Source organism: Protopterus annectens, chromosome 17.part0 (assembly GCF_019279795.1).
Source record: "Protopterus annectens isolate FY-2018-M chromosome 17.part0, PAN1.0, whole genome shotgun sequence".
NCBI lineage: Eukaryota > Metazoa > Chordata > Ceratodontiformes > Protopteridae > Protopterus > Protopterus annectens.
Genome location: NC_056751.1, coordinates 357,578,026 through 357,599,293, shown reverse-complemented (window position 1 = coordinate 357,599,293; position 21,268 = coordinate 357,578,026). Strand labels below are relative to the sequence as shown.

The following is a 21,268-nucleotide window of genomic DNA, read 5'->3' as shown; positions in this document are numbered from 1 at the left end:
GCAATAAAGCTCTGAAGGACATGGCACCCAAACGTGTCTTTTAGTCAGCTCAGCTGTAGCTGTCTGACAGTTTGGGTGCCTGGAAAGTGCCCTGAAGCTTTGGAAACTGACTGGTTGTTATGTCTTTGGCAGGATATAACCCATATAGCTAAGGCTACTGCTGCAGTGATAAATATGACAAACACTGTAATTTACCCATTGTTAATTCTAACCAGAATCCTGTGCTGATACCACCAACAAGCATATTTTCTTTACTTTATTCTTTCTTGTGGTCAAAGCATTTGCACATGCCTCATTCTTAGTGGCAGTTTGACACTATACAAGTTTCTCATATTGCCATACAAATTCTTTTAGATTAGGCCCTTGTATAAAACCGGTTTCATTTTTCCACTTTTCCAAAGGTGAAGCAGTTTTATAATTTTTGAAGCATCCTATTGTTTTCAAACTGCTAATCAAAGTTATATAAATCATCACAAAACAAGTTGCTAAACATTTAGTAGAATCTGTCATAAGTTTACTGAAATCTTATACATGTGAAAGAACTGTTCACCCATGAACTTTATTGTACATTATGCATAACTGCCTGGGAATACAGGGTTTGGGAAAATGTAACTTTTCATATCCACAGTTATTATTTTAGTTTGATAATTACTCTCAGTCGCGATGTAAGATGTGTAATAAATAGATTGATTTTCTTTATTGGTTCCACAATAGTATATTTAATTGCTTAAATACTGTGATGAATGTTCACACAAGTTGTTTTTTATGGTGCAGTTTAATAACCATCATATTTACCTCATGTTTGGTTCCATTTTTAATGCACAGCCTGTAACAAACACAAATACTGCAAAATGAGAATATTGTCCTAAGTATGCTTCTCTTCTTTCTCTTTTATCTTGAGTTTATACTAATGTTCTTTGCATGTTTCCATACTACATAAGCTAGAGATCATAGTTAACCAATATCCTAATTCTTATTGCAAGAGCTAATTTTAGGAATGCATGCTATAACATGTTCAATTACATAGTTTTTGAACCTGCTCCATCCTCATTAAGGCTATGTCATCCATCTTCTATAATCATTGTTTAAAAAGTACTTCACATTTTCAGTGACCTATATTCATCTGCCTTGAAATGTTGCACTCCTAGTCTTACACACCTTTTTCTGAAAAAAATGTTTCTGTTATGACTGTGATTCCCTTGAAGAGTTCTGTCTCTCTTCCCTGCCTACCTGAGTGTAGGTGTATTTAGTTGTCTCCTCTGAGCCATCTCCATCCTCAATTATTGTGGGGATGGTGTCTCCAAAAATCTGCCACTTAAAGGTCCAGAAAACTACTGCTTGAACAGTTTCTGGAATGACTGTTGTGGCTGATACATATGCTTGGAAATGCATTTTCAGTCAGATCTTCACCCCAGTCGTTTATACCTGTCTCATGCATGCTGCTTGCACTGAACCCACCAATTCCCATTGAACAGCATTCTTTGTTTACACCATTAATTGATATTGTAACCCATCAGAGCAGATCATACTGCCAAAGATAAGGTCGCTGTCTCTAATGTGCAGAAAAGGGAAAAGGGAAGAACTTTTAAGACAAATTGTGCACAAGAGGGCTTGTTAAAATACTAATTTTGCTAAAGCACTGAAAATCATTTTTTTTTTTTGGTTAGGGTAAAGCCTCCCTAAACATGCATTGCAAGGGCTGTTCCAAGGATAAAGGGACTTAACTTCCCTTGTATCACCCCCTTGGCAGGGTGCTGAATGTTATAAATACTGAATTTTCAGTGAAATACATTCAGCAAAGTCCACTGCAGTCATCCGCTGTTTTGCCATCGAACCTGAAATGACAGCAAGAATGGCAGTATGTGTTATTAAACAGTGGTGTGTCTGCCATATTACTCTTTCACCAAACAAGAATTGGCTGACATCCCCCAAAATTCAGTCTTACAGCTTTGTTGCATGAACTCCTCATGAAAGTTCTGTTCTGAAAAAAAAATTTGCAGCCTTTAACTTGTTTGTGGATTTCTGACTCCTGTTTGTCTATCTGCTGTGTTACAGCTTGTAAGCACATGAAGCCTTAATATTTTCTAGAAGGGCTCATGAAGCATTTCTGGTAGTGCTGTGCACCCCTTCCCTTTCCTGTAGGGCAACAGTCTGCACCCTGTTTATGCCTGAGCTGACACAGATGAGACATATTATGCCAATGTGGAGCTGTCTAGTGGTTGGCATCTTAATAGTACAACTTATCTTTTTTCTTCTGATATTTCTCTTTCCTGAGAAACACAGCAAGCTACTTTTCCAGCTAATTTGTCCAGCAGTCCCACCACCACAGGATATCCAACCAAGTTGTGGACTGCCCTTATTTATAATATTATTTTACTTCTTTATTTCATGACTCAGTCCTCTGTATCTGTTCCCAAAGTATGTGATTCTGCAAGCATCCCCACAAGTGATGCACTTTGGCAGTGTGTCAAACTGCTTGCTGCAAATCTTGTCCGTCCAGTAGATACATCATTGCACATTCAAGCAGTTTGTCCACAGATGCCGATCTCGCTGGTTCTGTTTTGTGAAATTGTTTACAAAGGCACAAACTAGGTTGCTGTGAATACTCAGCTCTAAGGACATTATTCTGAAGAGTCGTTTTCCATTTCAGTGGATATCCTATAGAATACAACCACAGAAACTTACACACACACATATAAACACACTAAGGTCTTGCATTTACTTTTGGTCTTTTGTCCTGGGTCATGACTGAATGGGGTCCATTTCAGCTGATAAATTCATTCATTTCACTGTTTTAAGTACATCTCTGAAAGCTCTGCGTTTTGCTGAGTTCGTTAAGTATTCTGCTGACAGCTATTCAAAAGACTGCAACCAGGAAAATTATCTTACAAAGCTTGTCACAGTCTTGTTGCCCAAGCCCATGTATTTTAGTAATTTTTAAATCAAAATATTACCATGGTACACAAATTTTGCACTGTTATTTTGGTACATGATAAAAGTGACAATACTTCCTTTTCAATAAAAAGGCCAAGGGTAAGATACAAGTCAATACAAATCTTGAATCTTCTATAACTATTACTAATTGACAGCAGGCTTCAGTGATGCTACACAATAATTGTAACAGTATCTATTTCTTTTACATTTTTGCTTTGCTTATCACATTTTAGAGTGCTTGGTTTTATCCTTTTGCCTAGATATTTGAAAGCTGCTTCTGGCATAATATCACAGTGTACTGGAACTAGTATTGAAGGAATTCCTCAAGTATGTATTTATGCAAATTTGCATTATTTACTTTTTCAGGTAACTTCTAGTTAGAAACTTTGTGCATTTGAAATGCAAAAGCAAATAATAGAGCAGGGAATCTCTACCAGTCCACGTCAGCTTTTAGTGGCTAGTGTTCACTCTCCCTGACAAATATAATCACTGAAGCTTGTGATGGATTGTGTTGCAGAAGCTGAGAGTTAAAGGCTGTAGATGGATGCCAGACCCAATTTCTGTTTTCAGCTTTTGTCTTCATCATCAGTATTTGGCAGTGTGCCAGTACTGGGGAAACTGAGCTAAATGGGCTATTCTTTTTCCATCTCAACTGGTATCAGTTTACAGTCACAGTGACAAACTGCTGAATTACCTTTCTTCCTTTATTTTTGTTCTTTCTTTCTTTCTTAAACAACTGTCCCTTTGCCAATGTGCTGCAGAGAACAGTTTGTTTAGATCATTAGTAAAATGATTTTCACGATTCCTTTCTACTGCTTAGATGAATGTTTACAAATTTTGATTCCACTTTTCTGGATTTGTTCAACTTGTATGTTAATCAGGTAAGTGAACTGGTCCATTCTAGATCTTCAGCCATTAGTGAACTGGTCCATTCTAGATCTTCAGCCATTACGGGGGAGGGGGGGTTCACAAGCACAAGATTCAATGCATTTTTATATATACAGTTCTGTGTGAATAATCATATGGAAGATCTTGGATAAATCCAGAGACAGACCTGACACAAGCCTTCCCATATTTGTTTCAGTCCTAATACTGTAGTCTAGTCTGTATTTATTTGTACTGCCTGTTAGGAGCAGACCAGTGTGGAATAGAATGTAGTACAAACATGCTACCAGGACTTCCCTACATACCTCTCAGTGTCCCATATTTTTAGCAACATTTCTAATTTTGTCTGTTCCTGCTAAAATCCGACATTGTTCTGAGAAGTGCCCCTTGTTTGAGGCCTTTTTCCCAAACTATTTTTGCTTTGCCCTGGATTGTGGAAATGTAAGTTGAAGTATTAATTTCCCTATGCAAATATGTCATAACTAACTAGTATGTGTAAGAACATAACTGAAATGGCAGGCACTCTAGGACTTAATTATTCAGATATCCATGGAGCATCTGGCAATGGGGTACAGCTAAAATTAAAGAAGTACCCAAACTTCAGTTAAATTAACTGGTGAAAAATGACCCAAGTATGGAAGAATAGTACTAGATTCAACATCCAACCATTCATGGGGAGGGCATGCTGGTACATTTTAAAAGTACTTTGCTGTGTGTGTGTGTGTGTGTGTGTGTGTGTGTGTGTGTGTGTGTGTGTGTGTGTGTATATATATATATATATATATATATATATATATATATATATATATATATATATATATATATATATATCTTCTTCTTCTTCTTTTGGCTTTTTCCCGGTTAGGGGTCGCCACAGCGGATCACCTGTCCGCTCATGATTGGCAGTAGAGTTTTATGGTGTTGAGTTGCCAGCCCGGTGCCCAACCTTCCACAGAAGTTACACACACGCACGCACTCATGCCTAGGGCCAATTTAGAGTGCCCAATCAACCTACAGCATGTCTTTGGGATGTGGGAGGAAACCGGAGCACCCAGAGGAAACCCATGCGACCACAGGGAGGACATGCAGACTCCACACAGAAGGCACCCCAGACACACATATATATATTTATTTGATGAACTACACAGGAAGTGTAAAATCATAATGTGGTCAGTATCTCAAACCTAGCTTAGCAGCTGCTTGGTGGCTATGGGAAACCCTATTTTATGTTACTCTCAGCAGCTTGATGCTATTTTTTTTAAGTTGCCACCTGAAGTAGCTACATTACTTTCCCATGACAATTGTGCAGCTAAACACAACTGTGCTGGAGCTACTGTAAAGGAAAATGTCAGAATGCCATTGGAGAATCCTGCTACATGTGGTAACACTCAGAGACAAAGGGCTACTGCTGGAATACCTACTTCTGCATGAGCACTCATGGTGCCTACCTGTGTGAGACTAGTTTAGTGGCTATTTGCATTTACATTAGATAAGTCCCAAGTCCAAATCAAATCGCATCCCATTATGATTTGGGTTCTTGGTTTACCGAATGTGAATCAGTAGTATGCTTGCACCCCACTGAAGTATTTGGTTATTCATAGTGCCTGAGCTGCAGCTTTTAAAGAAGCTTCAAAGAAATTAACAAGCCTGAGTGCCAGGGAGTCATCTAGTATTAGCCTTTGTGTTGCGATCCTGCCCTTCATCTTAAAGCATTAAATTCTGTTGTGCATGATTCCCTGTCCCATAACAATTGTAGTATGTGCCTGTCAAATTTGCCAGCAGACAACCCAAAGTCATGCAGTTAGTTTTACTTTTATTTTCATAAATGTTTATGTATTACATTCTTTTGAAAAGTGATAGGGTCACTAGATAGAGGAAAGTGACTATTTTCCAGGGGTGAGGTAAGGGAGTCGAGCAGTTAGGAGACTTGTTCATAGTTTCAAGGAAAGAACATCAAAACAAAGGCTATATAATCAAGGAATAAACATTGGGACCTGACTGAGTATCTAGTGAGATCTTAAATTATGTGAAGGAGTCTTACTTGTATTGGCATTCTGTTCCATGATCTTACAATGGCCTGACTTGTGAATGTGGTTCTTAAAGAGGTTCTACATTTAACAAGGTGAAATGTGTAGTTACCACCACATGATATTGTACTTGTTTATAACAGCTCAATATTTAGCAAAAGCCTCAATTCTTCATCATAAAGATCTCAGCAGGTTAAACTAAGTCTTCAGCATAGATTGTGGTAGCTGATAGAAAATAGATTGTCTTTCTAGGCATTCTTCATATGAAAGAGAGGCTTATAATCAATAATTATTTTCTTGAATTTTCTTTGAATGCTGTCAAGCACTAACAGATCACCCTTTGAATAAATGGTTCTATGTTTAGTCATCAAACGGACTAAACATCAAATGGTTAATCATCGAATGAAAATAAGCACACGTTCATTCATCAAACGTCCACTTTATCAAACCTGTGAGACAGGGAAAGTAACTAGTTGGCCAACACTTCCCTGTCTCTCACACACTGCAGTATTTCAAACCTACCTAAGTGGGGGGCTTCATCCACCCACACACACCCTCTAACTATATATGTGTGTGTGTGTGTGTGTGTGTGTGTGTGTGTGTGTGTGTGTGTGTGTGTGTGTGTGTGTGTGTGTGTGTGTGTGTGTGTGTGTGTGTGTGTATATATATATTGAGAGAGAGAGAGACCGAGACCACACTACAGTCGGGAGAAGGGTCTATATTAAATTATTGAAAGTTGAATTCACCAAACAGTATCCGAACAGTATTTCTATCAAAAATACCATTCAGCGAATTAATTTGTTTTTGGGGGAGCCTCCCTCCCACCCCCCCCCCCGCTATATATATATATATATATATATATATATATATATATATATATATATATATATATATATACACCAACTCCAAGATCGCAGTACAGTGAGGAAAGGGCACATTTTCCGATCTTCACTGTGCTGCGATCGCAATATTCAGAATTCACTGAATGGTATTTTCGATGGAAATACCGTTCGGTGAATTCTACTTTCGATAATTTAATATAGACCCTGGGGAAAAGGGGTTGGAAATACTGCTGTGTGTGAGAGGTAGAAGTGTTGGACAACTAGTTACTTTACCCGTCTCATAGATTCAATGCCATGAACGTTCGATGAATGAGCGTTCACCGATTTGCGTTCAGTGATTAGCCATTCAATGTTTAGTCCATTTGACTAAACATAGACCCTGAATAAATATAAAACAAGGGATTATATTCCATTATAGGCTTCACATAGGTTGTAAATAATTTCACAACGACTTTATTAGATGTAGTCATAACATTTTTCATAAGTAATCTCATGATGTGCTTTATCTTTCCCTTAGCATGCACTTTCTCAAAAGATAAATTAGTGCTAATATAAATGTCCAAGTCCCTATGCTCAGATTCCTTGTGTAGTACAAAATTATTCAAACTGAATTTTTGTTCTGGTTAAAATGTACCAAAAAAAAACACTACTCCACTTTTTATTGAACCACACAAATAGGTCAGGCACACATGAATTAAATGATAACTAGTAATGTGACTTGGTCCATATATCTGGCCATCCAATAACTATGATTAGTGTGCAGGGATAAAAATACAAAATGAAACAGAAATGGGTCCAATTTATAGCCTGTATTGAGCTTGGCATGGAAGTGAAAATTGAAAATAAATCCTATAAGTCTGCAACCTGTAACTTATTTATTTATTACCTTTACTACTGCACTCTGCTGATGGCCAGCGTATTGTCAAGCTGTATTCCTTTCTGGTATAATATATCATGAAAATGGTTTGCAGCAACAATTACTAGCCTTAGTCATGACAGATGACAACAAAAAGACAAAAGATAAGAGGTGCTTATCTCAGCACTTGCAGGAAGAACTGAGGCATCCATACTGTGAAGATGACAACAGAGGAGTAAGTGAGATTATATTCAAACTGGAGTCCATATTTAAAATGATCAGGACACTATGACATATGCATGGCAGGCTATTTATTAGTGATTTTTTATCAGATATATCACTTATCTATGATATGCAGAGCAGTTTAAAGGCATAACAGGGGAGACATAAACTCAAACAGCAGGTTACTTAGTCTCAAGTGATGCGGTCATCTCCAAAGTGCAAAATGTTAAACACTAAAACATAATGTAGTGTGCATATAAGGCACTATTAATACAATCTTAACAAGAAACTGAAAATAAATTCATCTCAGTATTGGAAAATAAACAATGGTGAGTAAAGGAAGGCATATTAAGTACAAAACACTGGATGTTTTATGTTGTCTTAGTCTTTCTGGCTAAGTGGACAAAAATGTGTTTTCATCGCTCAGCAGGAATGCAGAAGAAAGTGACAGATAAAAATGTTTGTATGTAGCAGTGCATGTTTAATTTGTGTAGTATATCAGTCTGCATGAGAGAGTATATGAAACATAAAGGAATACACAAGAGCCAGTTAGTATGTTACATTGTTCACATCCAGTAATTGCATAGCCAGATATAAGTTTACAGCCAAACACAGTGCATGTCTGCAGGCAGACAGGGCATGTCACCATGGTAAGATCATGGGTGTAGCCCATACCTCTCAACTGTACAGATTTTCACAGAATGTCCAGATTTTTGTCTCATATTTTTGCTCCACTTTTTCATAAAACTGTTTATTTCTAGCAAAATATTGGCAAGTCATTAAAGATTGAAGTCAGAAAATAATGACAGATATTTGAGTTTCACACTTCCTAACCTTCACAAAAAATCATGCTAACACAAAACCTATTATCCTATCAACTTTCTAAGTTTGTAAGAATAATACTTTAAAATTGTCCCTATTTTTGGGCCTTTGCTCCCCTGTTAGTTATGGCTTTGTCCAGATTTTTTGCTCTAAGAGGCTGAGAAGTATGCTGTAGCCAAGCATATAAACCATCACCTTGTAAGCTTTAGTGTAGAAATTACATTTTAAAGGGACAACATTTTGTCCAGCACAGTGCCATTAAATCTCCCAGCTTCAAACAAACAAATGAAATTCATTGTACAACTGTACCTGCAAAAATGATACATGGGCCAAAGAGGAATGAGTGCTAGCTGTAGTTAAACAGTTAAAGGCTTGTGATACAATCATTTTAGTATACATGCAAAATTCTTTAATTATATATTTAGAATATCTACTATAGGAAACGCAGTTGTTCTGAGGGCATGTAACAAGATGGGAATTTGAATACATCAGGAATTTCTGGGTAATCCTTTGGAGAGTTAGGGGTAGCAATCTGGTTGTTGGTTACAGTTCCCAAAGTTTTGACTTTGACATTGCTTAGAAAAAGGGGCGCCCAATTCAAAAAGAGTTATTCTCAGAGTAAGTGACCACTTACACTGAGAGTAGGTCTTTTGGTCTTTTTGTTTATATACAGGCATTACATTGCAGTAAGTCGCATTGAGAGCAAGTCTTTTGAAATCAGGGTAGACTTAAAGTGAGTGCAAGTCTTTTGGAATCTGCCCCAAGAACTTCTGAATTGTGCACAAAACAGTTTTAATAAGTAGTACGTAAATGAAAATGATGTGTGGTAGATGGATGTTGCATACAAATAGGTGAGACCATGCCAAGCAAGACACACAATAAAAACATAACCATTGAGATAACCGGTGGAGGTAAAATCATGAAATGTTATAGGCAACAACAGGTATGAAAAATAGATGGGAAAAAAAACAGACTTTCTCAAGGGCCCACAGCCTTTAATACTCCAGACACTTATATTAAGAGGGAGCATTTTTCCACTGAAAAAGAAGCACAGTGGCTGAAGGATACCAGTATGAACAAAGGGACCTTCCGACTCTGACATGGTCTTGAGGAAAAATATTTCAGCTAGCATTTTCATTACAGTGGCATTAGCTGGTCTATCAAAGAGAGATAGTAAGCAGTTAATAAAGATATTATGTACAATCTAGCTGCATGTTTGCGTTAGCTGGCCAGCTGGCCTATCAAGAGAGATAGTAAACAATTAATAAGGATATTATGTACAATCCAGCTGAGATTCACATTTTTAAAGGCTTTAGTTGGCTGGATCTGAATTATTTTTACAGAACACACTGATAAAATAATACACTGTCACAAACCATACTGAGTGATTTGTTACCATCAATATGCCAGGTACTTCAAAAAAATCTTAGAACAAGATGGGCAGTATATGAGCTGGGCAAACAATATTGTGAGGGTTATTATGACAACTCTATATCCCTCTGCTTCCAAAGTATAGGAAATCAAGTAAACTGGTGAAGCAAACCTGAAAGAGTTGTATAAACATCCAGATTCCCACCAGGAAATGTAACAAGTACATTTTAAACACATCACCATATTTTATGATTTGATAAATGTAATGGCTAACACTTAAATAGTTTCATTAACTACCTACAGCTGGGTTTTACTACACATTGTACAATACAATATGAAGCTTTCTAACAGCTCCTGATTAGAAAGACTACGTATTTTTTTTTCTTATGTGTTCATACCTACCTCTGTGAAAATCGTACGTGATTTGCACTCACTGCTTATGAATAAATCTCATAGATGCTCATTATTACTTATCTGATGCATATGTTATAACAAGAGCATATACCAATGACTACATACATAGATGAACTGATGATCACTTCGATTTTACATTTTTTAACTTCCTGATATTTTTGCCCGGTAACGTATAACTTTTCCCTCCCAGTTAATATTAAAAGTTTGCAGATATCAACTTCCTATGTCCAAACAAAAAATCCATACAATGAAACCTTATGCTAATCGATACTTCAAATCTTCCCTGCTCTACCCAGTACTTTATTCAGCTCATAACAGAAAACTGTCATCCTAAGCACAGAGGAGGGAACTTGTATTGTGAATGCTGAATCCAGCCTCTGGTCCCAGATATTTCATTTCTTATCCCCTTGGTTTTTAAATGTAATTTTTTTTTTTAAATAAATGTATAGATTTCATGGCATGATAGTGTCCACAGGACAGTAGTAGGTGTCCACAATAGCAATATCAAATCCCCAGCCTAAAAAAAAGTTATATTATTTTTAACATCTGATAAAGAGTGAAGGGTCTTCTACAGCATGCACCCCCAGACCTGCCGCCATGAACCACTGCTTGCACCTTCCAGTCTGATGATAAAATGGCAGCTGTAGCCTCTTCTTACAAATTGCAGCACGGCTTCATGCTTTGGCAACAACCAAAAACATGAGCTAAGCCTTGAAGGACATCTCAGTAGAACTCGTGTTTCTAATATTGGTCCATGAGTGTGTCAACAAATGCATATAATGTGGACATGTGTTGGCCCAGGTTTTCAACATATCATCTGCACAGCCCTTTTTAAATGAAATGTATGCCAATGGCATTCTGGAAATACATCCAGAAGGTTTTTTTTGCAGTCATTATGCATTGTTACCTTTTAGTCAGATCATGAATGTTTTTGCTATCACCATACTTCTTGAATACATGTAAAGTTTAAGACAAAAAAATTACCAGAGTTGTGAAAGTACATTAATTTGTCAAGCCCATGCTTGTATTCTTTACAGTTTATTCTGGGCAAGTCACAGATGTAACACTAGTCATTATTGAAATATGAGGTTATTCTTTTACCTAAATTACTTAAATTTACATCCTTTAAAAATGCAGATGTCCATTTTAAGCCCTCTGGGAGTATTAGTGCATGTGGGTGGGAGGACATAGATGTCATATATTTGACCACTGTCCTTATGTTCCTGTCATGCTTTCCTAGCCATCTGTCAGATGTGTCACATGCCTTGTTATTAACGGTCATACTGCCATTAATGATGAGTTGTTATTCTCTTGATTTGTTCTTCTGTTTATTTTTTTTTACTTCAGATTTATGATTTTATATTGCAAACCACATTTCTATGTTGTGTTTCTGTCAGAAACTTGCATTTATTCTCTGCAACCAATTATGTGAATGATTTATGTCCAGCTGGCAAGAGTCTGTTTTCAGACACTCTAGGATCTGACCTGCATACATCATATATTACAGAATATAATTTTACAGCACAATAATCTATAAAAACATAATGTTCGCACACTGTATTACAGAAATAAATAGTCCAGTAAAAAACATTACAAAAGAAAAGATGGAGGAAACTCGATGACCAGTTTACTAGTTTGGCTACCTGCAGTAATGACAGATAATCACAGTGTATTATGTTCTGTGATGTACAGAGTTAGAGGACAAAGAAGTTACAGTACTGTTTAAGATTAAAAAAAAAAAGAGTATTATGTGGAATAAAGTTTCATTATTGCTGGTTTATTACAGCATCCATGTTTTAGCCACATAATGAGTCATGTACCTTAGTTATTATGTTGAAGTTATTTATACAGTAGTACCAAACTTAATGAACTGTAATTTCTGTTATTTTGCATGGATCCTGATCTACTGATCGTTTTTAGGCCAAGCAGCAAGAGCTAGAGGAACTGAATAAGGAGCTTCGACAGTGTAATCTGCAGCAGTTCATCCTGCAGACCGGTGTTACAGTGACTGCTGTGCAGCCCAAACCAGAGGATGATGAGCTCCCACCACCGGCTAAACCCCAGCCACCATCCACGCACAGAAATGGAGGTAAGGACAAGCGTGCTAACACACCTTCAAATAAGACCAGGGAAAAGGCTTAGCTGCATAGTAGGCAGAAAGTAACATTTTATGTGTCCATGGGAAAAGGCAGTTAAACAGTGACTAGAAAAGGGAAAAGAAACTTACATTGGGAAGATGTGAATACCATGCAACCACAACATTCTATTTCTGTCCTCCAAGATCTGAAGGGAGAACCCATAAAAAAGATAGAGGGTATTGACAAGCAAGGTGCTTTTCTGTACTTAGAAGGTTTGATTCTTCTTATTGGATAACCTGCATGTCCCTCTGTTTGGTCAATTTACATCCTTCACTGAGCAGTGTTCTACCTTGATCGGTCAGTACAATGGGAACCTGGCTGAATGTACAACTCCTTGCACCTTACACTTACAGTACTTATAGAAATACTGTATTGTGCCCAGATTAGATTTGTATACTTACAGTTAAGTACATTTTGGTACAACCAATAACAAGTATATTCTCAAATTAAACTTATTATATTAGATGTTCACAACTAACCTGACAATGTATTTACTCAGGTTTATCTAGCATCTTTTGTCTTTTTAACAGTTAATATGAATGCATCTTCAAATAATTATTTTGATATTCCTAGTGCAAGGTTTACTGAAGCCAGGCTCAAAGACTCTAAGTAAGGCTACCTGGAAGCCTGTATGCTACAGTCAGGAGTTTATAAAGAAAATGCATTGAACATATATCTGTTTTGTATTTTAACTCATTTTGGATGGCAGATCTCCTGATATCCAGAGAGAGACTTCCAGGTAGTAAATACACGATTCTGAAAAATAATCTGTGTTATGGATGTGGTAGAGTCTTGCACTGTTAAAGAAACGTTCCTGCTGTTTATGGTGTGATTACTAAAATTTATCAAAAAACATTGAGGACTATTGTTCAAACACCTGATCGAGTCCCCCCCCCCCCCCCGGTAAGGCAGTATCTTTTTTGATACAATGTCTTGTCTCCCTGCTTGTTGGTAATTTTCATAGACAAGTTCTCAAAATGCATATATAAGGTGTGCAGCCATCCAATGCAGTGGCCATCAGGGCTGCAGTTTTGTTGTTGCAGGCAATGCCTCTAAGTATTAGAATACAGTGATGAGGGCTGTGATCTCCACTGTACACTTGAATGGTCCACTGCGAAGTGCAAAGATACCGAGATAAAAATGAGACTCTCCAAATCTGAGGTCACATTTCTGTCCTGGAAAAGAAAACATAACCCTGTGTTTGTGCGAGAGGAGCGCATATCTAAAGTAAAGGAATTTAAAGATCCTGAAGTATTGCTCATAGAGAAAGTAGAGGGGGTTCTAAGATTGGCAAAAGGACAAGTACAGTCATAGCAGCACTGTACCCAACTGGTGGTGAAGTAAGGTTTGAGTCACAGGCTGAAAATCTTCATTTGTGGTTATGAGCTTTGAGTAGCAAACATGGAGTGAGATCAGGGTATGTGACTCAGAAGTGAAGGTCCTTCCCAGAGCAGTCAGATGCACTTTCCACAAGAATGTGAGGAAATCCTTAAACCAGGATTATCTTGAAGTGAAGCCATGGATCCTCTGGGTTTGAAAGTTGGGGTAGTTTTGGAAAATAGAGAGGGTGCTTATTGGTAGTTTCTTCTTGACATGTAATAGGCACTGCCCATGGGAGGAGGCCCTGGGTCAGACCCAAAATAGACTTAGTGGATTTTATATATACAGTGGATATAAAAAGTTTATACACCCCTGTTAAAATGCCAGGTTTTTGTGATATAAAAAAATGAGACCACAATAAATCATTTCAAAACTTTTCCCACCTTTAATGTGACCTATAACCTGTACAATTCAATTGAAAAACAAACAAATCTGTTAGGGGAAAATAGAAAAAATAAAAAACGTACAATAAGCTGGTTGCATAAGTGTGCACACCCTTAAACTAATACTTTGTTGAAGCACCTTATGATTAAATTACAACATTCAGTCATCTTAGGTACACACCTGCCATCAATTAAAGTGACTGATTAATCCCAAATAAAGTTTAGCTGTCCTATAAGGATTTTCCTGACATGTACTCAGTTGCCTGTTACTGCAAAAGCCATGGTTCGCAGAGCTTACAAAGCATCAAAGGGATCTCATTGTTGAAAGGTATCAGTCAGGAGAAGGGTACAAAAAAATTTCCACAACATTGGATATACCATGGGACACAGTGAAGACAGTCATCAAAAAGTGAAGAAAATATGGGACAACAGTGACGTTGCAAAGAACTAGACGACCCTCCAAAATTGATGAAAACACAAGATGAAAACCGGTCAAGGAGGCTGCCAAGAGACCTATAGCAACACTGAAGGAGCTGCAGGAATTTCTGGCAAGTACTGGTTGTGTAGTACATGTGGCAACAATCTCCCATATTCTCCATATGTCTGGGCTATGGGGTAGGGTTGCAAGATGGAAGCCTTTTCTTATACAGAAAAACATCCAGGCCTGGCTAAAATTTGCAAAACAATACATCTAGTCTCCTAAAAGCACGTGGGGAAATGTGTTATGGTCTGATGAGACCAAGACTGAACTTTTTGGCCACAATTCCAAAAGGTACTTTTGGCACAAAAACAACACTTTGCATCACCAAAAGAATACCTTACCCAAGGTGAAGCATGGCGGTGGCAGTATCATGCTTTGGGGTTGCTTTTCTTGAGCTGGAACTGGGGCTTTAGTCAAGGTGCAGAGAATTATGAACATTTCCAAATACCAGTCACCTTTGGCCCAAAACCTTCAGGCATCTGCCAGAAAGCTGAAGATGAAGAGGAATTTCACCTTTTAACACGACAATGACCCCAAGTATATATCCAAATCAACAAAATAATGGCTTCACCATAAGAAAATTAAAGTTTTGGAATGGCCCAGCCAGAGCCCAGACCTAAATCCAATAGAAAATCTGTGGGGTGACCTGAAGAGGGCTGTGTACAAGAGATGCCCTCACAATCTGACAGATTTGGAAAGCTTTTGCAAGGAAGAGTGGGCAAATATTGCCATGTCAAGATGTGCCATGCTGATAGACTCCTACCCAAGAAGACTGAATGCTGTAAGAAAACCAAAAGGTGCTTCAACAAAGTATTAGTTTAAGGGTGTGCACACTTACGCAACCAGCTTATTGTATGTTTTTTTTATTTTTTTTATTTTTTTCCCTAACAGATTTGTTTGCTTTTCAATTGAATTGTACAGGTTACAGGTCACATTAAAGGTAGGAAAAGTTTTGAAGTGATTTATTGTGGTCTAATTTTTTATATCATAAAGACCTGGCATTTTAACAGGGGTGTGTAAACTTTTTATATTCACTGTGTGTGTGTGTATATATATATATATATATATATATATATATATATATATATATATAGATGAATATATTTATTAATTTATTTATTGTCATTTGATTACTGGGAAAGTCCACTGGGTCAAGATAAGCCCATTTCAGAGGAGGCCTGGGGAGAAAAGCTCCAGGTTTTAATCAAACGTACATAAAAACTTACAAAAAAATATAAAAACATAAGGCTTGTATAAAATTTTCATACAACTTACATAAAAGTTTCCAAAAAAAAGGATAAGTTTCAAGGGGAAATCAGGAACATTAAGCTAGCAGCAGAATTAAACATGGTCAAAGTACAGACAATAATATCATGACAGAAAGGTTATAATGATATACAGACTACACACCAACGTATACATATAATTCAATGCATTACTTAGGATAAACAATAGGTACATATATATTTGTATAAAACATATTGAGAAAGGCATAGGTGGAGAACCTTGTAATACATAGGGGAGAAGGAAAGAGGAAGAAGAGAAGAGGGGGAGGGAACAGTAAATGGAATGGGCGAAGAGAAGAGGGGGTGGGAACAGTAAATGGAATGGGCAAAGAGAAGAGGGGGAGGGAACAGTAAATGGAACTGGTGAAGAGAAGAGGGGGAGGGAACAGTAAATGGAATGGGTGAAGAGAAGAGGGGGAGGGAACAGTAAATGGAATGGGTGAAGAGAAGAGGGGGAGGGAACAGTAAATGGAATGGGCGAAGAGAAGAGGGGGAGGGAACAGTAAATGGAATGGGCAGTAAACAAGAGAGAGAGAGTGATAGGAAGGAAGAAAGAGGAAGGAATGGAAGAAGAATACTGTAAAACAAGAGCAGAAAAGATGGAAAGTAGAGGCAGGACGGGCATGAGTTAATAGAAGCAAGGGGTCGAATTAAAAAGTTAGGTTCAAAAGAAAATGATCAGGAAAGCAAAGAATTGGAGAAGGAAATAGGGTATAAATAGTTATGGCTTTATTTAATAGATTAAGTAATCACAGTGCAAAGAATTGAGCGGTTACACATCCAGTTGGGGAGGAGATGATTATGCAATGCAGTTTTGAAAATGTGGGAGATTTGATGTATACAAATAAGGGAAGGTAAATTATTCCATTTTCAGGCAATGGTCCAAGAGTATAATAAATGGCCTGCAGGTCGTTTAGGTTTATGAACATGAAGAAGAATTTGTTCTTCAGACAGCAGGAGCCTAATGGGGTTGTAACGGGGTGAATAAAGAGCTAAGTGCAGGGCAGTCCTGAGGTTTATATATAAATTTATGTGTAATTGTGAGTTGAAGGAGTAGTAGATAGTGAGGAAGTCCAGCCATTGTATTCTTTTTAGACCAATACAGTGGTGGGTTGAATGGCTACTGTTTGTGGCACATTTAGCTATCTTGTTGTAGTATGCTTCTAATTCTGATGTCAAGGAAGACTACAAGTTGGTTAGCAAAGGTGCACCACAGGTTAGACAGGGTAGTAGGTAAGTTAGTGCTAATACTTGTTTGGTAGGGAGGGAGAGGAACTTATTATAGAGCAGCCCTCATTTTTTATAGGTCTTGCTTATATTATTTTTAATGTGCAGGTCAGATATGAGTTTCTCATCAATTATTACTCCTAACAGTTTAGTGTGGGTTGCTAGCTCAATTTTTGTAGAGTTGAGAGAATATATCGAGGTCAGCTTTGGGAGAATTTCTCTTGAGTGTGAAGATCATAAGTTTAGTTTTTTGGGGGCTTAAAGAAAGGTGATTTATACACACACACACACACACACACACACACACACACACACACACACATATATATATATATATATATATATATATATATATGGGTCTACTTTGTTTCATTGAAAGCTCATTTAAATTCACCCTAACCAAATCGCTGAAACCTCAAATTACTGAAAACTCATTTTACCAAATCTCATTTCACTGAAGTAAAGTACTGGCACTGTGTAGAGTACTGTAAGGCAAGTAAAATGTATATGCCCTTTCCAACACTGTAGTGCGATCCTGGAGTTAGTATATATAGTTAGGGGGTGTGGGGGGCACAGCCCCCCCCCACTTAGTTTGGGTATATATATATATATATATATATATATATATATATATATATATATATATATATATATTCTCTTCTGGAAAGAGTTAGTCATTGGTGTTGTAAGTATGCATGTCTATGGTTTAAAATGTATTGTTTTGAAGCTTTTGTTGAAATATAATATAAAACCAAACTAAATGGGGGGGCTACACCACCCACACCACCCTAACTAAATATACTTAATCCAGGATCGCACTACAGTGGAGAAAAGGGCATATACCTTTTCCTTGGCTTACAGTACTCTACACAGTGCCAGTACTTCACTTCAGTGAAATAAGGTTTGGCAAAATGAGTTTTCAGTAATTTGAGCTTTCAGCAATTTGGTCAGGGTGAATTCAAATTCAGTGAAATGAGCTGTCAATGAAACAAAGTAGACCCATATATATATATATATATATATATATATATATATATATATATATATACACACACACACACACACACACACACACACACACACACACACACACACACACACACACACATACACACATACACACACACTATAGGTTTGTCGGGAGTACCAAAAGGCTCAGTATGTCACTGCTTTTGATTTTGTTAGCCTTACAGCCCTTGGCTGTTAGTTTGGTTCTTGCCTGTGGTGCTTTTTAGTGGAAAATGCGCATCCTCCCTATGTCCATGTAGGTTTTCATTGGGTGTTCTTGTTTCTTCCAACACCCCAAAGATGTGCCATAGATAAACTTTCAATTCTCCAAATTTAATTGCCCATGGGTATGCATGCCTTATGAGAGTGAGTGTATGTTTGTGCTTCCTGCAATGGGTCGGCACCCTGTTTAGAATGAGCTTCTATGTCTTGTGCCACCTGAGTGCCAAATTAGGCTTCAGATTCCATGTGACGCTATGACAGATTAAGTGCACAATCAGAAAATGAATGAATCTGTGATTAATGCCACAAGTTTTCATTTTTTTCTTTTTGACTTCTGAATATAAAACAGCACAGTGACTTATATGAAGGCTGTTTGAAAAGTAATGGTTTCATAATGTGAGTAGTTTTTTATTGGTTGTTCCTTTTGTTGCCTTGGTTCTTAGTAATGAGGTTTTATGACACCAGTGCATAAAAGTATTTCCTATACTTTAATTAAACTAGACTTCCTATTCACAGGTATCAGTGTTTCCAGCCTTGATTCTCCCCCACGCCCAACAGCGAAGCAGTTCCTTGGGAATCCGAGAAACTTGCAGAATCCCTTGGTGTCCAGCCTAAATCCAGAGGGTGTGTATGTTTGAACTGGCCTTCATCTGTGCTTCTAGTCAGGCTTGGCACTCCTGCTCATGAAAGGGTTTAATTACTTGGAAAGTGACAGTTTTTGCCTGCATGAAGGAGCCTCTTCTAGCTGTTTCAGACCTATCAGTATTACAGCTATTTCTGTCTTTCATTCCTTGGTCGCCTTTCACTCCCGAATGTAGTGTGAATAATATTAACTGCTACATTAATACTACTGACTTGAGTACTTTGTTGTGCTTCCTGTGTATAAGAACTTTACTACAAAATAACAAAACAAAGGAATACAAGGACAGTATTAATTTTATACCAGTGTCTGCTACAGACATTACTTAAATGTGAAAAGGGAGTGGGTAATGCTTACTGGAGCCTACTGTTGCTTTTTGTCTGATATTCTGTATTGTATAAGACTGCAGAATTATGCACAGTCCCAAAAGTGAAGTCACCTGATTAGATTTGCTGTCATACATACTTGTACCAGAATATTAAATGTAATTGTTGATACAAAGACCATTTAAAGCATGTGAATAAAGAGTGCAATTATTAAAAGGATACAAATTATTTAGGTATTCAATGGGTTTGTGGGATACACTGACAGATATTTGTAAGGCTTTCTATATAGCAATCTCCAATTCTTTCATACAGACAGCCAATATCTTGATGAGAAAATACTAGTTCCCTGACAAATTGGAACATAGTGCTCATATCTGTGGGTCATAAGTTAGATAATGGCTAGATTTAGCATTGTTATTGCCAAATTCTTGTTCTGTGACTGAGCAAGTCTTCTCAGATCTTACCAAAGGCTGTCCTACACAGAAGCAGGACCCCAGTGACAGCATTAAATACAGCCTGGAATGGCAATCAAAAATACACTTAAATAAACAAATTATTAATTGGGACTTGTGTAATTTCTGTAGCTTCCTCCCTCACTGCATTCATTTTAATCAGGCCTAGTGTATTTTAACACATAAACACATCCCTTTGTTAATTTATTTTCGGAACGTTCCTTCTAATTTGTTGCTGTAGTATCACATAATTTTCTAATGCAGAGCAAGACAAGGTTGTTTCTGGAAGCAGTGCATTTTAATGTGTGTTTGCACGTTATAGTAGTTCTTTGTTAATTATCTTTGTTTATTATTCCTAACCAGTAAGCATGACTGAATGTATTCTGTTTCTTCTGAAGTTACTTAGATTATTTTTGTATATCTTGCAGTCGTATCATCAAGGCAGAACACCTGAAGCTAAAAAACCCAGCAAATGGAGGATAAACCTAAGAGTGTAAACATTTATGGAGAAATCATATTTTGTTTTACATTTTTATATCTGTTTTTAAATGAAACTATGGACAGTATAATATTAATAAAATGTTATGTTATTTGTAATAGAAATTTCTATATATTGTTTCTATGTACTGTACAAGTCTATGTCTTTTTTTAAGAAGTGTAAAAACAGAATCCCTTGAAATCCATCATGTCAAACATGTTCGTTACACTGATAAAATGTAAAATAGTTTATTTTTGTATTATCTGGTATAACAAATATATTTGAAAATAAGCTGAACCGAATAGATGTAAATCTGACGAAGTCAAACTGTTTATTTTAAGGTAGCTTTTAAGGAAGTTGAGTTTGTATTAATTTATTGTGTCATGGTAACCCAAGTCTCCTCAGATACAAGAATGAATACAGAATGTGGGATGATACATGGGCCCTTGTACACACAGACATAAAAATGCAGCGACACACAATATGGAGGAAAACATTTCAGGAAAGCTAACCAGATATTAATACAATGTTATGTTCTGACCAACCTAGGTGTTTTCAGAAGTTTATTCAGTAGCATTTAACGTATTCTGTTGTGCATGATAGGTTTAACAATACAATACAGATGGTTAAAGGCTCTGAGCTGCTAATGTCCTTCATCCTCTAGCCCTGGGTTTCATTCCCTCATTTGCATAGAGTGCGGCAATGAGAAAGTTGTTTAACCAGAGCAATGCTTCTAAAGTACTGCATAAAAGATGCAGTTTTCTTTAGTAAAGCCTAACCGTCTAACAAATGTGTAAATAAAGACTTAGTATATGTACAAGTTGTAGTCTTACCTATTGGTTTTGCTGTGCTGAAAGGTCTAGGCACAACCAGA

The 21,268-nt window shown here is 37.1% G+C and overlaps 1 protein-coding gene across 5 annotated transcripts in view; it reads left to right on the top strand.

Annotated features, from left to right (window-relative positions):
- LOC122791672 (ras association domain-containing protein 8-like) overlaps positions 1 to 20,513 on the top strand; it is a 753,416-nt gene extending 732,903 nt beyond the window's left edge. For 4 of the 5 annotated variants that reach the window (XM_044059512.1, XM_044059510.1, XM_044059509.1 and 1 more), the window contains 3 exons: positions 12,294 to 12,462; positions 19,015 to 19,122; positions 20,345 to 20,513. In XM_044059512.1, coding sequence (XP_043915447.1) covers positions 12,294 to 12,462; positions 19,015 to 19,122; positions 20,345 to 20,370 — 303 coding nt within the window. In that variant the 3' untranslated portion in view covers positions 20,371 to 20,513. The remainder of the gene's footprint in view (positions 1 to 12,293; positions 12,463 to 19,014; positions 19,123 to 20,344) is intronic. The other variant, XM_044059514.1, reaches the window with a different exon arrangement.
- The last annotated feature ends 755 nt before the right edge of the window (positions 20,514 to 21,268 follow it).